This window comes from Hyperolius riggenbachi, chromosome 5, assembly GCF_040937935.1.
Source record: "Hyperolius riggenbachi isolate aHypRig1 chromosome 5, aHypRig1.pri, whole genome shotgun sequence".
NCBI lineage: Eukaryota > Metazoa > Chordata > Amphibia > Anura > Hyperoliidae > Hyperolius > Hyperolius riggenbachi.
Window position 1 is genome coordinate 138,340,047 of NC_090650.1, and position 16,280 is coordinate 138,356,326.

Here is a 16,280-nt window from a genome sequence, read left to right on the forward strand (position 1 = left end):
ATGCCATGGAGAATTAAGGCAGGTCTGAAAGCAAAAGGAGGGCGGAGATCGAACCTGATGCTAGCAAGGTTGTGCCTAATAAAGTGGCCAGTGCGTGTATACAGTCAGTTCTCTTAGTAGGTCTTCTCCTGCAACTCTGTTAACACACAAAGATGCACATGATAAATTTCAAGATAGCTGATGTGCAGGGTTGGAATTTACCATTAAGCACTGTAGGCATGTGCCTACAGGCACCTGATGATGGAAAGGCGTCTCACTTTTTTACGAGTGCCTCCCTCCTTTTCTATGCACAGTCCTGATTAGAGTGTAAATAAGAGGTTACTCGCCCTGCTCTCGACATTCCACTGGTGAGTTTGCCCATTCAGTCAGGGGAACCTCTAGCTACTTAATTCTGAGGTACTCCTGGCTACCTAATACTTGGGGACACCTCTAACTACACCATACAAATTTTTTTTAGACCTTTTAAATTAAGTCAGTTTCTTTAATTGTATAATTTAAAAAATGAAAACAATCCAACGGCATATTGTTATTTTTATAATTGAGAAAATGTATTGATTTTTCTTGAACGAAACAAATAAATAAATTGAACTTTGTGTTTATTGAATTGAAAAAAAATGGAAAATTTTAATATTTTGGTTGAATCGTGTATGACCACCTCAAGAGGAGTATTTACTAAACAGATTTATGTTTGCATCTCTGATCCTTATTCATTTTACAGACAATTTGACAGTTTTTGTGAAAAAAAATCACAAGAAACAGAAATCTGTAGTAAGGGCCTGTACACACTGCTGCGCTTACGCTGCGCTTTTCAAATCGCATGCGCTTTTTAATCGCAAGGACTTTTCAAAAATAATGAAAATCGTGAAGACCTGTACACACTGGCACAATGCTCTTTTTCTATTCTCATGAAGGCTTGCGATTTAAAAATCGCATGCGATTTTAAAAGCGCAGCAGTGTGTACAGGCCCTAAATGCGATTAAAGAGGAACTGTAACGTCAAAACGTCCCCTGGGGGGTACTCCCCTCGGGTGGGGGAAGCCTCCGGATCCTAATGAGGCTTCCCACGCCGTCCTCCGTCCCTCAGGGGTCTCGCTGCAGCCCTCCGTGCAAAATGACGTCATTATTTACCTTCCCGGCTCCTGCGCAGGCGCTCTGACGGCTGTCGGCTCAGAAGTAGGCGGAAATACCTGATCGCCGTCGGGTCTGCTCTACTGCACAGGCGCAAGTTTCCGGCGCCTGCGCAGTAGAGCGGACCCGACTGAGATCGGGTATTTCCGTCTACTTCGGGGCCGGGAGCAGCCACAGCACCCCCGCTGGAGCCAGCAAAGGTAAATATTTAATTTACAGTCGGGTCTGTCGCCGGCTGTTCGGAGGGCTGCAGCTAAACCCCCGTGGGACAGAGGACGGCGTGGGAAGCCTCATTAGGATCCGGAGGCTTCCCCCACCCGAGGTGAGTACCCCCCAGGGGATGTTTCTGATGTTACAGAGTCTCTTTAAGAAAAAAATAACAGTACAGTATTTGTAGTTGCTGGTCATGAATCATTTCTATCTGTGCTAGCTGAGTGACTTTTGGCAAGCTTTGATTTAGGGTAATCTGCTAAATGATGGATACAGCTTAAATTGAAAAATGCAAAGCCAGAAAAAAAACGATCGCCATCTTCTGGATACAATAGGTACTATAACATTCATCATTCGACATTCCGAGCAATATACTTGGCAACCTGAATACAACTACAGATGACCATATATGATACAAACATTTTTTTGATTTTCCCGCTAGATCAGAGCGGTTTTCCAGGCGTTTTTGTTACAGAAGCTGTTCAGTATCAGTAATATTTCAAATGTGCTACACAAAAACGCTCCAAAAAACGCTAGGCATGTTTAGAAAACATGCCTAGAATGATAGAATCGCTCTGAAATCTGCTTCAAAAACCTCCAGCGTTTTGCAGATCTGCTAGAGGTTTTTGGTGTGCAATGGGCCTATCTCAGTTGTTTTTTTTTGTAGACCAATAATTTTTTTTCAGAGTTTTTGATAATTTTTTCATTATTAGGGAAAAATCGGCATCTGATACATTGGTTAGATTTTTCAAAAGTTACAATCAACTGTTAAAATCAGATTGTAATTCTAAAACAGGAAAACAAACTGAAATTTGGACATTGGCAGTGTTTAATAGACAAGGGTATATATTTAGAAAACAGTGCATAGAAAACTTTAGCAAAACATTTGCAAATGCACAGCAGTTGCTTAGTTCAGCCATTCACAATTCTTCCTTTGAGTATCTTCTTCACTTTTGCTCTTCATTTGCTCCAGTTTTCCTTGCACTGACTTTGATAAATGTGTTCCAGTGTGTGCTATCAAATGTCTGTAGGTTTGTAAACTCAAAGAATTAGTTTTTCCATTTTTGAGTTAAGTAAAAGTGGTTTGCAGTCAAGGCCACTTGTATGCCACACGTGTGATTTCACAGGGTGCCATGAACATAGTCAAAGAGGTAAATGTACCTACCTTCCTAAACTGAATTTGGACATACAGTATAAACAGTGTTTTGTTTCTTTTTTCAGAGGGCTTCAATGTGCCTTAAACAATTTACAACCCGTTAAAAAACAGCTAATCCTGAAGCCCTTTGCATAACGGGGCACTAGGGAACTCCGTTTCCTTTAAAAGTGCGACCCTCGCACGCCTCCGCTACCCCCTGCTCACGAGTCCCACGAGGCCATAACCGGACGCATTTGCACATAGACACAAACCACGGACGCAAATAATAAGTGAATTTGTTAGATAGGATGTAGCATCATAACAAAAACGTACATTTTGTACATGAAGGCATTTTTGTATGGATGAGATGCTTGCACAACCATGGCCGGATTTCTGCCAAGGCCACATAGGCCATGGCCTAGGGCACCAGATAAACAAGGGGCGGCCTGCAGACAGAGGGCATTATTTGCAAGTGTCCAAACAAATGAAAGGGGTCAGGATAACTGCACTATTAGTACCAGCTGGCATCTGCCTGTGCAGCTGCAGTCCGTTAACCAAACGTTTGTGAACAGTGTGTGACTCGCAAAAAGCCAGACCTTGTCCAATGACATATCAGCAGCTGCAGGCAGTTACAGAAGGCCGGTTCTCACGTACTTGGTGTGGGGGATGAAAGGACCAGGGGCAGCACCAGCAAATAGTACAGAATACAGAAAGCAGCCTCTTACAGTACCCATTTCTTAATTATTGATTGGCCAGCGCTGTTACCCTGGAGACAGCAGTGGGTACAGGACTCACTTTTACGTGTTGCTGACCCCACCCAATGTCCAATTGTAAGCCACTTTTGACTATGTGTGTGTGGTGGACGGCTCCCACCACGCCCATCACCTGTAAATCGCTTGATTGACCAGTTCCCCCGTGTGACGTGATTGATTCACTTCACGTTGCCATGGAGACCTCGGCACTAGCCACAATAGTGGACACCAGCGGCCCAAACATTCTTGGGTGTGTGTGTGTGGAGAGAGGTGGTATGATACGGTTTTGGTTGGGGCGGCTGGTAATAGTCGGCCTTGGGCGGTAGGAAGTACAAATCCGGCCCTGTGCACAACTGTTAGTAAATAGGCGACTATCTGTACAAGTTGACTGCCTCTGCTTCCCTAATTCCCATGACACACAGTGACGTGTGCAACATGGCTCCTGCCTGTACTGAGACAACATAATGAGGCCCTTCTAACAATGCAGCTCTGCATGTTTCCAAGATCTTACATTTCTGCGTCTTCTGAGCTACTGGAATGCACAGTTTTGTTTTGTGTACGAATATACGGTACCTTTTAATATTTTAAACGGTAGTTTTAGGGCCCGTTTCCACTAGCGCGAATTCGCATGCAGACAACGCATGCGGATTCGCATAAGCAATACAAGTGGATGGGACTGTTTCCACTTGTCAGTTTTCATTTGCGTTTTTATGTGCAGGATTTTTCTGCACGGTAGACCCTGCAGAATTCGCCTGCGTGTGGAATGCAGGCGAATCGCAGGCAATGTATTTAATAGGGAAATCGCATGCGTTTTTTGCATGCGTTTTTTCCTGCGATTTCGCGTGCGATTTCGCATTGAAAGTAATGTAAATTGACACAGGCAGTGACATGGTTAAAATCGCATATACCCTGCCTATGCGAAATCGCATGCAAAATCGCGGCAAAAAACGCATGCGGAATCGCATCCGCATGCGATTTTGTCAGCGGTGATATGCGGCGATTCCGCACCGCACTAGTGGAAACGGGCCCTTAGACATTAAAAAATAGCATTATGAAAGAATATGTATGATAATCCAGATGTAGGTTACCATTTTAGGACTGCACAGATCACTTTCCTGGAGCCAATATATATATTTGACAAGTAACACTTGCCTTCAATAATGCAGACTTGATAGCAAGACCGCTGACAATGCTGAAAAAGGTCAACCTGGAAACCCTGGCAATGTACAGAAGTCTTTTAAGATTGGTAAGTGTTACGTTTTTTCAGTAGCTGTTTTTCATTATGATTTTGGGCTTTTTGCAGGTTTTATATTTTTATGCTCTATATTTTTTCTATTAGATAACCCAGATGAGCTGAGACCCAAAAGTGCTCTTGATGGAGAATCTAATGAATCCATTTTCTTACTCAGGTAAATAAAAAAAAAAAAGTCTCTTTATTAAAAAATAAAATGTAGGTAGAGATGCAATGCAAGATGTACATGTCTCCTAATGAGTGTTAAAGCCCTTCTAGTTGTAGTCCAGATCTCTTAGACTGAGGGAAAGTTGTAATAAACTGACAACTGGATTGTTGGGGCAACCACAAGCTTATTCTGGACTCCAATCCAGGACTGTACCTGCATCTTTTTGTCCTAGAAATAGGTATTCGGTACAAGGTGTTTGAAACCAAAGACTGCTGTTATGTTGCAAAAACTGAAGTATACTGAAACACACTCTGCTCCAATGGCCTTGCTACCAATGGGTATTGCAAAGTCTAACAAAACTGGAACCTAAAATAGTGATGCCCAACCATCATTGATTTGTCCAACACATTCATGGCCTTCACATTAACGCTTACTGGTAATTACTTAATTTAGACAGTGAAGGCTCGATTTCTCAGAAATTCCTAAGAACCCATAATAACCTAGAGCCCCGAGGAGCCTGGAGTAGACAGAGCCTGAAAAACGGTTGAACTTACATGGGGCTTCTATCTGTCCACTGCAGATGTCCTGTGCCAGCCCCAGGACAAAACGATCCTCTGGTTCCCGCCGCCGGCTCACTTCAGGAATTTGCGACTTTAAAGTGAACCTCCAGACTAAAAATCTACTCAGCAGCACTGAAAAGGCTTTGTGTTTCTTTAACAGTTTCACAGCATCAGAACTTTGTTTTTCTTACCGAAGTCTCAGGTTTAGTTGCATTTTTAGCTAAGCTCCGCCCCATCAATGCAAAACTGCCCGGGCTTTTTTCCCCTGATGTTGTGCAAAGCATGATGGGATTTCTGATGTTGTTGTTCTCGTTGCTTAGCAACTGTGAGGGGTGATTAGAACACAGGACAGTTGGAACTGTGTCTCATGCTCCCTGTCACCTCCTTTCAACCAAAAAGATGGCTAACCTCATGAAATCACAAACCTTTGCCTGTTCTTTTAAAACAGGGTGGGTAAGATATATTACCTATCTATTTTAATTAATATAACTAATGTAACTTAACCTCCTTGGCGGTAACCCCGTGTGGGCCGATTTACATAATTTACATGATTTTTTTCTTCAAACACGCAGCTAGCACTTTGCTAGCTGCGTGTTTGATCTGATCGCCGCCGATGTGCTGCTACCTGCCGCGGATACAGGCCCCCCCCCCCCTGCATACCCCTTGCGCAGCCTGGTCAATCGCCGCCAGGCTGCGCTATGGGGTGGATCGGGACTCCCTGTGATGTCACGACGTCACTCCATTCGTCGCCATGGCGACGGGGGAAGCCCTCAAGGAAATCCCGTTCAGAACGGGATTTCCTTATGGGCAAGTGGCGCCGATCGGAGGGGACGGGCGGACGCCGCGGCGAGGGGGGAAGCATGTAGCTAGCGCTAGGCTAGCTACATGCTAAAAAAAAAAAAAAAAGTGAAAAAAACCCTCTCGCGGCTGCGCAGCCGCGGGAATTATACCGCCAGGGGGGTTAATGACAGTATGTTTGTTTAGGCTGAAGTTCCTCTTTAATGTCGCAAACCACTGCACCTGTGCGTCCTCGCTCCCGCTGACAGCGTACTGGAAGATTTGAGACTAAATTAAGATCATTGTCACCAAAAATGCAAATGTAGCAAATCGGTTCAGACCCCGTAAGTGCCTGCATGTATGAAAGTGGAAATGCAAAGATATTTTCTATGAACCTTGTCAAGGTTTACTGATCATCACCATGCCATATTCTCTTGGACTAAAAGCGTTCTACATTACCTTGATACTAATTTGTTGATCATTTGCAGCTCTTACACCACCCCAAGACCAAGTACTGCTTCAGCTAAAGGCAAGAGAATAACAGATACTACCCAGGACTTGGCACAGGAGATTGCAGAAGCTCCAAAGGTAATAATATTTGCTTATAGTACTGTGTATGAGAGGAATCACCGCCAGGAGACTTGGGCGCAGGATACAGCCGGTATGGCTTATCCTGATCCTGCACAAGTTTCCAGCAACGTTAAATACTATTCCCCCTCCAAGCTCTCTGTGCTTTAGACACACACACAGTTCAGAATAGCTCATTAGAAGATGTTAATATATAATAAAAAGCAGTTTGAATAAAATGCAATGGCAGGTTTTAGGACACGATAAACTATGGTACACTTTAGAAACTTGTAATTTGTAAACTGACAATATTACTTATGCACAAAGCAAATATGATAACTGTATGGGCAATAAAAAGTAGGAAAACACATTTTTATTGCATGTTATGTTGGAGTTTCAGACCTCTTTAAACAAAATTATGTTTATCTGTCAGAAGGCATTAAAAGGACTTTTCTCCTGATAAAGTAGATAGGACCTTACTTTTTATGGCCCAATTTACTTTGATATAATTTTAGCTGTCACATTAGTTTAAGGTGAACTGCCATTTGAAGTCAGTTGCTTAGTTTTTTTCTGGTATATGTGGACTTTTTTGGACCCTATTGTCCCAGGAGGGTTTTTCTTTTCTTTTTGCCTTTTTCTGGGTCTTTTTTTCATACTCCGGGAACAATACACATCAATTACAAGAACAAATCCGTCTCCATTATTAGTCTTTTATGCTGGGTATACATGATGCAATTTCCTGTTCAATCCACGGGTAATCTGACAGGAAGTTGCATCGTGTATACATGTCCAAACTACTCCCGATTGATAACTGCATTGATATTCCTGTGAAAATCAATCTCATTATCAAATGGGAGCAGATCGGACGAGGGGGAAATAATCGTTCGTTTCCCGTCGATTGGACAGGAAATGGCATCATGTGTATCCAGCATTAAGATGCCCATTAGCAGTTCAATTTTTAGCAATGATCTTATTTTTGACAAGATCATTCAGATCAAAAGAAAAGATTGTGTTTAATTGATCCACAATTGTAGTTTTGTTAATGGGCACCTTTACAAGCAAATAAAATAATATGTAAAATGGGTTGCCATAACTGGTTTAAACTGGTGGATGGCATTCTATAAGGCATTATAGTTATTCCATTTTAATTTCCCTGGTTAAATGTTTAGAACGAACACATGAAAACCGTTACATTTCACTAAGTCCTCTAAGGGCCAGTACACACCAAAAAGTGATAGCGTAATCGCAAATGCTCAGCACTTTCTAAAGTGATTTATTAAAATGATTCTAGGCATGTGCCTTATTTTTTGATACAGTAGAGCTGGAACTGAACAGCTTTTGTAACAAAAACGCTTGGAAAATCGTTCTGTTCTAGCGCATTTCAGAGCGATTTTCCACTTTCCTATACTTAACATTGAGGCTGAATCGCCTCAGAAAAGCGCAGAAATGCTGCAGGACCTGCGTTTGCGCTTGGGAGAAAATCACATCGCTCTGGTGTGATCCATCCCAAATCAAATACATTAGCTAAGCACTGTTTTAAAGCGCTGGCATTTTTAAAAGCATTCAGAGGTGCTCTTGGTTTGCACCAGCCCTAAATCTCTTGAAAAATACAACTCCATTGTCTGTGCCAGTCGTACGTTATTGTAGCCAGCAGATGTCACTGTTGCTCTTAGTTTTCATGCGGTGTGTTATGGCATAAAAAGAAATACTGTACCTAAATTATATAAACTGCTTTTTTTTTATTTAGTTTATTAGATTACAGCACTCTTCAACTTTGTGAAATGCAACAGAAGAGTGTTAATTACCAGGAAGTAAATTATGTTATTTAATAGTCTTGAAAGGTGGCCATGTGGCTGGACCTCTACAAGTGCATTTAGCAATTAGCAGTTGTGCTGGAAACCGGTTTAATTGCATGTGTTCCCATTAATGCCTCATTTTTATATTACAATTCAGATTTCATATTGCTTAATTTGTGTTTTAGTCAATTTATACAGTTTATTAGATAAGTGTACAAATCTCTGCTTGTAAGATAAAGCCTATTTTCCGCTATCTGGTGCAAATTACAGGTTTTCATCATTTATGATGTAGTGTAAAGTGCCTGTTGTTAACCATTGAACCATTGAATATCTTTCTCATATTATCCGGCAATTCTGTTTACATTGTAAGTGTAACAAGTAAACTTGTTAATTTGTGCACTTTGTGAATTTGAACCACTAAATCAATAGTTTACCAATGTACTTTAATTACTGTATTAAGTTTAGACAAGACACAACATTTATATCGCGTTTTGACTCAAAGCGCCAGAGCTGCAGCCACTAGGGTGCGATCAGTAGGCAGTAGTAGCGTTAAGTCTTGCCCAAGGTCTCTTCACTGAAAAGGTGCTAGCTTACTGAACAGGAAGAGGTGAGTTTTAAACCCTCTTCTGTGTCAGAGGCAGAGCCCTTAACCAGAACACTATCCAGCCAGTGCACTGGTTTACTTTGTGAGCTCTTATTGCAGTGTTAACTGAGCAATTTATTCTTTCATTGTGCACACAAAACTAAAGGGGGCCTCACACATATTGTTTGTTTTTGATATTGAAAGCAGTGAATCATAATTAAGCAGATGTATGTTATGTCTCCAAAAATTAGTACACCACTTTAAGCTGATTTTGCAAGATCAGATTGAAATAAGCACATGGGTGTAGGTTGAAATCATTACGTTTTTATGACGGATTAAAGCACAAAAGGTGACCCAAATATCTAAATATAGCATTTGTTAGATTACAGTACACCTTTCTCTATAAATGAGTTTAAAGAAAACAGTGGACCAAACATACAGACATACAGTTTAGCAGTCATGAAACATTGTATGGAAATGTAAAATGTAAAAGAAGTAAAGCCACTTTCTGTTTACAGTAATTCTGTCCTGACGGAACGACACTCTTAATGGATGGACTGATCTCCTGTCTGTGGCATAGTGATAGACCATGTAGTAGTAGACAATTCACTGGATTATCAGTCATCTCAAACTCATAGCAGGGGATCAAAATGAAATACTCGGGATCAAAATCAAATACATACCCTAATAGAGGGAAGCCTCAGGATGCTACTGAGGCTTCTCGCACCAGTCTTAAAGAGACTCTGTAACATTAAAAAACGCCCCTGGGGGGTACTCACCTCGGGTGGGGGAAGCCTCGGGATCCTAATGAGGCTTCCCACGCCGTCCTCTGTCCCACGGGGGTCTCGCTGCAGCCCTCCGAACAGCCGGCGACCGACCTGACTGTCAGTTCAATATTTACCTTTGCTGGCTCCAGCGGGGGCGCTGTGGCTGCTCTCGGCTCCGAACTACACGGAAATACCCGATCTCAGTCGGGTCCGCTCTACTGCGCAGGCGGCGGAAACTTGCGCCTGCGCAGTAGAGCAGACCCGACGGCGATCGGGTATTTCCGCCTACTTCGGAGCCGACAGCCGTCAGAGCGCCTGCGCAGGAGCCAGGAAGCTCAGTTGCGCAGGAGCTCGGTTATTGAGCACAGCCTCTCTCCACGTCGAGGCTGCACAGCTCTTCTTCCTGATGCAGGAATTTGCGAGCCCGCCTGTGCATACGCAGTATAACGGGGACTGCTTACTGTGCATGCGCGGCAGGCTGGGTCTACTATTGCGTGGCCCCGCATCAGGAAGAAGAGGTGCGCCATCAGTTAGATTGCCCAGTAAGCTCATGGTGAACAAGAACTCTTAGGAGTGTGTAGTCTGTGTACAAAGGATCAAAAAGCCCTCTTACTAAAATACTATGCAAAACAGAAATTTGCCTTCTTAAAACAAAACGTATTTGCGATTTATTTAAGTTGCAGTGAGCATATGGTGTCCCCCACAATGCACCACTGCTGAATATGCAAATCATTCCTTTGAAAGATTATCACTCCTCCAGAACCGCTGGAATGCAATGATGTGTCAGTATGTTAACTGTAGAGCCACGTTAATGCCAACATGCATACAGACTCTTTCGGACGAGTTCATCCTTATTTTTTTTTCTTTTTAAAGAGGTGACATATAGTAGAATGTAGTGAATTATTCACGATACCCCCTTTTACATTAGTTATACGTACTATATCTAGTCATTGATAATTGCCCCCCTTCCTTAATGCTAAACCTAGGCTGCTTAGCTATGGTTTAGCTATGTAGATTTCAAACAATCCACCCCTCCGAGCATTCTGTGAGACCAGGTGTTATTTCTACTGGCTTCTGAACACTTAGTAAACACCTGCCAGCTGTAAAGAAGTCTTTGATAAATTTCAGAATGTAAATCGGGGTGAGGAAATCTTTTACAATGTGCAAACACTGACTAAATCATTTATAAATGAGTAGAGTCAAAAATAAGCAATTTTATTCATTACATTATTTCAAGTACAGTTCCTCTGTAAAGTGCCTTAAGAGGTCAGTTTCCCAAAGACCAACATGTGATAGCAGTGCATGGGTGGCTTGTGAATCAGACAAAAACAATCTTTTTTGTTGTTGGTATAAACAGTGTGAAAACAGCGGACCAACTGCACTGAGACGCAAGGGAAGAATGTACAAAAATGTTTGTATATTATGTACATAGTCATTCCAATACAATTTAGAAATGGGGTGTAGATAATCACTGAAATACCCTCATACTTTATATGAACAATGTATTTCAGTTTGTATCTTACTATGCACAGCACCATGAAAGAAAATGACGTTATGTACAGTAATAACCATGTACATAGTTCTGTCCTATGGTTTTATAAGATATATTGCATTTGTTTTACCAACTGTTGTCGATGCATATGAGTTTTTTTGTTTTTGTTTTTTTTAAATTCTGCTTTATATTTGTAGGTGGATAAAACATGTTCAAGTCAGCATGACCTTGAGAAGAAAATAAAGAACCTTCTTTTCACAGAATCTGATCTCATTGTCTCACCTATTCTAGATAATCCAAAGGTACTGAATGTTTGTTGTATACTTTATGTTGTTATACACATTTTTTTTGGGTTTACTAAATAATTAGAGCTGACATGAAATGGCTTGATCCCATGTCAGCCTAATGGCAGTTTAGATCTACATGAAGTGGTGGCAATTCTCAGCACTTAAAGGTGCTTCTTACCTCAAAGGGGTAACCGCTGCAAAGAAAAATGGGCAGAACAACTATTCAAACTTATTTATTTTAACAGCCAAAACCTGCTTTTACCTGCCCTGTTGCTCTGCAATTTCATTGCACCAGAATAAAGCAGTCTCCTAGAGACTATGGTAGTCACAATTTTCTCCAAAAACATTCCAATACTTCCAACTGAATTAAAAAAGAGGGAAGGAGGTAGATATATCAAAATCAGTAGAAGGCAAATAAGTGCAAAACAGACTCAGAATGGTGGTTACTTAGCCAAACTTAAATCTGGACATCTGCAACACTTTTTTTTTTTTCCACCAAATTTTGTTCAATTGTTTCAGACCCTGGTTTCTTCTAAAGCTGTGGTTCTTGCGCCTCACCAGCATGTTTTGAAGAACTTCACACCTGAACGCAGGAATAAACTAACCATTTATCGGTATTTTAACCCACCTGTTTTCTTTAGAGGGAATTCACAAACGATTCACTCTTAGTGAGGCCTGAGGACAGGTTTTAGAACTCCTGTTGTAAAGGGTGATAGTGAGGAAAGGTAACAACTCATGTTAGATCAACAAGGTTTATTTCAGAGTTCCCCAAAGGAAGGTTGTACCAAGGTTAACACCACACTAAAAAGTAACAAAATTAGAAGAATTGGTACACCAATGAGTGTATCATGCAAAATTTTACTAATCCGTATTTAAGGTAGAATTACCATATATACTTGAGTATAAGATGACCTAAATATAAGCCGACCCCACAACTTTTACCGTAAACACCAGGGAAAATGATTGACCTGAGTATAAGCCGGGTATCTCCAGTAAAGGTTACCCAGCCATAGGTGCCCTAGTATAGGTATCTTCTGTATTAGTTAGTCAGCCAAAGAGTCACCAGCCATAGGTTCCCCAGTATAGGTTAGCCAGCCGTAGGTTCCCTGGTATAGGTAGCCAGGCATAGGTGCAGCCAGTATAGGTAACCAGGTATAGGTGCCGGCAATACAGATACCCAGGTATAGGTGCCGCCAGTATAGGTAGACAGGTATACAGGTGCGCCCCCTACCACCACAGACTAAGGGATTAGAGAGCAGGAGAGGGAAGTAAGGGCACAGCGGGATTAAGCTGCAGGGAGAGGGATCCCCGACTCCTCCCTCCCTCTCCTCGGTTCCCCCTCTGTGCTCGCCCTCTCCGTGGCTGAAATCTTGGTAGCAGTGTCGGCAGTGTGACTCACCTTCCAGATGGCTCCAGGCAATGATCACGTGCTGCCGGGCTCCTTTGTACATCACGGGCAACAGGAAGTAGTACTCACATTACATTTCTGTTACCCACGATTTACACAAAGGAGCCCGGTGGCAGATGATCCGCTGCCCAGAAGATGAGTCACACTGCCGCTGCTGCTGTGCCCGGATGATGAGTCACACTGCCGCTGCTATGATCCATTTCAGCCACAGAGAGGGGAGCACGGAGGGGGACACGAGGAGAGGGAGGAGTTGGGCCCCCCTCCCCGCAGCTGTGCCACTGCTCCCCACTCCTGCTCTCTAATCCTCTGGGGGGGGGGGGGTACTGCCTGTGGGAGGGGTACTTCTTGACTTTGGGGGACTTTGCGACTCGAGTATAAACTAGGTCCACTTTTTTGGTCCCAAAAACTGGGCTTACACTCAAGTATATACTGTACATTATGCCATATTCATCAATCTGTTGTATGCAGGAGTAGCCTCTTCACATTTTTGCCAAATCAGATGTGATAGATCAAGTTCGTTTCAGGCCACTGGGACCCTTTGTTAAGCATTAAGGAGAACATACATGACCTTGAGAGAGGAAGCCTCTAACAACTAATTTTATGTCTGACGAACGGAGAAAAGATAGACATGCACTCAGCAATATAGACCTTGATAGTTATTCCCTGTTGGTATCCTGAGCAGGAAATAATGATGGGAGAACCATTATGCACGAAGGATGCAGATTATGTTAGGATAAAAGGTATGATTAGAAACTATTGGTATTCCACTGTGCAGTTGAGTTGTACTAGCCCAAAGCAATACAGAACTATTGCTCCATCACTCCATGCATCTGGAATGCAGTCCTAAATTTATAGTTCTCCCAATTATCTGTTCTCAATTCCTTTCACAAGGAAGCACAGTATAACTGGATAGCTTAGATGAGTCTAGAGGTTTCCAAGTCCTTTTGCCTGTCTGTTGCCAATAGTTTTCTGGGTACACAGAGACTTCTACAGTTGTAATTTTCTATTTAATCAATTAATTTTTTTTTACTGTATAGGGCAATTTTACTTATGAGGTATGCACATGTAACCAGGGCTGTGGAGTCGGTACAAAAATCTTCCGACTCCGACTCCTCAGTTTATGAAACCATGACTCCAACTCCGACTCCGGGTGCCCAAAATCGCCCCGACTCCTCGACTCCGACTCCACAGCCCTGCATGTAACACCCAATATTTCCAGAATCAGTTTGAAACTACTAAAATGTTCAGACTTTCTAGTTAAATAATCTCATTCTCATTAATGAGTAAAACATTAAGTGAATCTGTCTTTCTTATGCATAGCATTTGCTTTTCTTATGTAAAGCATTTCCTTTCAATTCAGTTGTTTGGTCAAATCCGCTGGCACATCATATTCCATTTTAATATGTAAGGCAAGCCTTAGAAATGAAAGTAATGATCTTTTTTCCTGCCTCTCAAACAACTGCCATTGACATTACTTTGTGATCCTTCAGCATTTGTAAGACATTACAGTTTTTCAGGGTACTTTCATGTTTTGTGTAGCATACAAGCAGATATGATAGCTACTAGGACTAGGTGGTATCGGCAGGAGCCTCAGGTAGGTAATAATCCTTTTCTCCCATGCGTCTCAGGTTTATTTTAATCACTAACTAAGGTAACTCTTGTATGAGCCGCCTGGCACCTCTCATCACATTAATGGGCAGCCCATGTGTGGCACTGTTTGCTGGGCCCCAGATTCACTAGGGCCCCATACAGTAGTCCCCCCTCTGATGCCCTGAAGGCGACCCTGACTCTCACTCTGTTTAAAAACACTGCATGTTTATGGCTTAAAACTCAGTGGACACTCCAAAGTTTAAAGTGCACCAGAGCTGTAGCAATAAAAAGAATTGATACTTACCCGGGGCTTCCTCCAGCCCCATAAGCATGTGTGAGTCCCTCGCCGCCCTCCCGCGATCTGCCGTTGAGCCGCGATTGGCCCCAGTAATGGACTCAGTTGTGTCAATCATGGTCTTCTGCACATGTGCGGACCTCCCATTAACATTTAATTAATGTTAATGAATACTATGTACAAACCAAAACAGAATTGTGGGTTTCTTTTTTGTTTATTTTATTCCACACAATTTTTACCATTTGTGTGCAGGATGTCATATGTTTACAAGATTTTATTACACGCTTCGCTTTTTATCTTTACTGGCCGCATCGCATGTGGCTGTAACTGACCAGACTCTGTAATTTCTGGAATTGGAATAAAGCTAACATGTGAAAAAAAAATGAATTGGATGGCCTGCTTAATAAAAATAGATTTCATGTTTTATAAACATATGGTATGTCTTCCCTACCATACTCATTATGATACCATATTTTGTCATTGGCATTTTGTATCTGTATAATATGTCTGGAAAAAATATTGTTTATTCCTTTAAAATTAAGGTGATGTATAATTATTATTATTTTTTTTCCTTTCTGGAAGATTATGAAGCCAACCCCAGTAAGATTTGATGCAAAGGCACTGGGTTTTCCTGCGCATTCAGGTAAGAAATTCCTAAAAATGAACCTGTATAAAACAAAAGTTGTATACTTGCCTACATAGAGAGAATCCTTTGGACAGACCAGAAGCTCCCTGTGTCCTCTTCAACCTCACCGGCGCTGGCTGGGACCCTCCTTTTGTTTGTGGGCATGCTCTTCTCCATGTAAGAGCATGGCTGTACTGTACACTGGCGAGTACGGGGGCGTGGCCAAGATGGCGTGCTGAGTAGACGTGTGCTCTTAGAGCTCTGCTGCCCGGCTCACTAAATTTATATCCGTCCGTCTATCTACCGCTGCCAAAATACCCTTTTGAACGGCAAGAAGCATTTATATCACCCTGGAGTCCTGGTGTGACGTGCCTTTCTCACCTCAGGACGGGGAAGACCTCAAAGACTTTGATCATCAGCCGCTCTAGCGGGTCCCTCCCGCCCGCAAAAACTTCCAAGGTGCTTTGCTCCTTACGGAGACATGAGCAACAAAAAAGGTGATAAAAAGGACAAATCTGATGGAGTGGTTTCTGCTGGCAAACCCCTGATCAATCCGCAGGCTTCAAAGCACATCCAGAAAGATTCCTCTCCGGGAGAATCGGGCGCCATGATTGACCACGTGGAGGAGGCCGTACAGCTCCCCACTACTGCAGAGCTAATGGAGGCGATCAAAACATGTCAGTCGGCTCTTACTACAAAAATCGATTACATAGGCCAAGTTTGGTCTCTTGCATCAAGATGTCTCAGACTTGTGTGATCGCACAAAGGAGCTGGGGTGGAGGGTATCTGATACAGAAGATAGAGTTACTGCTCATGGTGCGGCCATTCCGAATATGCAACAGCGCCTAACTCAGCTGGAGAACAGTGGTAGACGCTGAGAACTGCAACCGATGGAAAATTCTGAGGCTG

General features: G+C 42.5%; 1 protein-coding gene across 4 annotated transcripts in view; it reads left to right on the plus strand.

The window, feature by feature from the left end:
• ULK4 (unc-51 like kinase 4) overlaps positions 1-16,280 on the plus strand; it is an 892,004-nt gene that overhangs the window by 69,467 nt on the left and 806,257 nt on the right. For all 4 annotated transcript variants that reach the window (XM_068236316.1, XM_068236318.1, XM_068236315.1 and 1 more), the window contains 5 exons: positions 4,391-4,470; positions 4,564-4,633; positions 6,450-6,549; positions 11,364-11,468; positions 15,329-15,389. In XM_068236316.1, the coding sequence (XP_068092417.1) occupies positions 4,391-4,470; positions 4,564-4,633; positions 6,450-6,549; positions 11,364-11,468; positions 15,329-15,389 (416 nt within the window). The remainder of the gene's footprint in view (positions 1-4,390; positions 4,471-4,563; positions 4,634-6,449; positions 6,550-11,363; positions 11,469-15,328; positions 15,390-16,280) is intronic.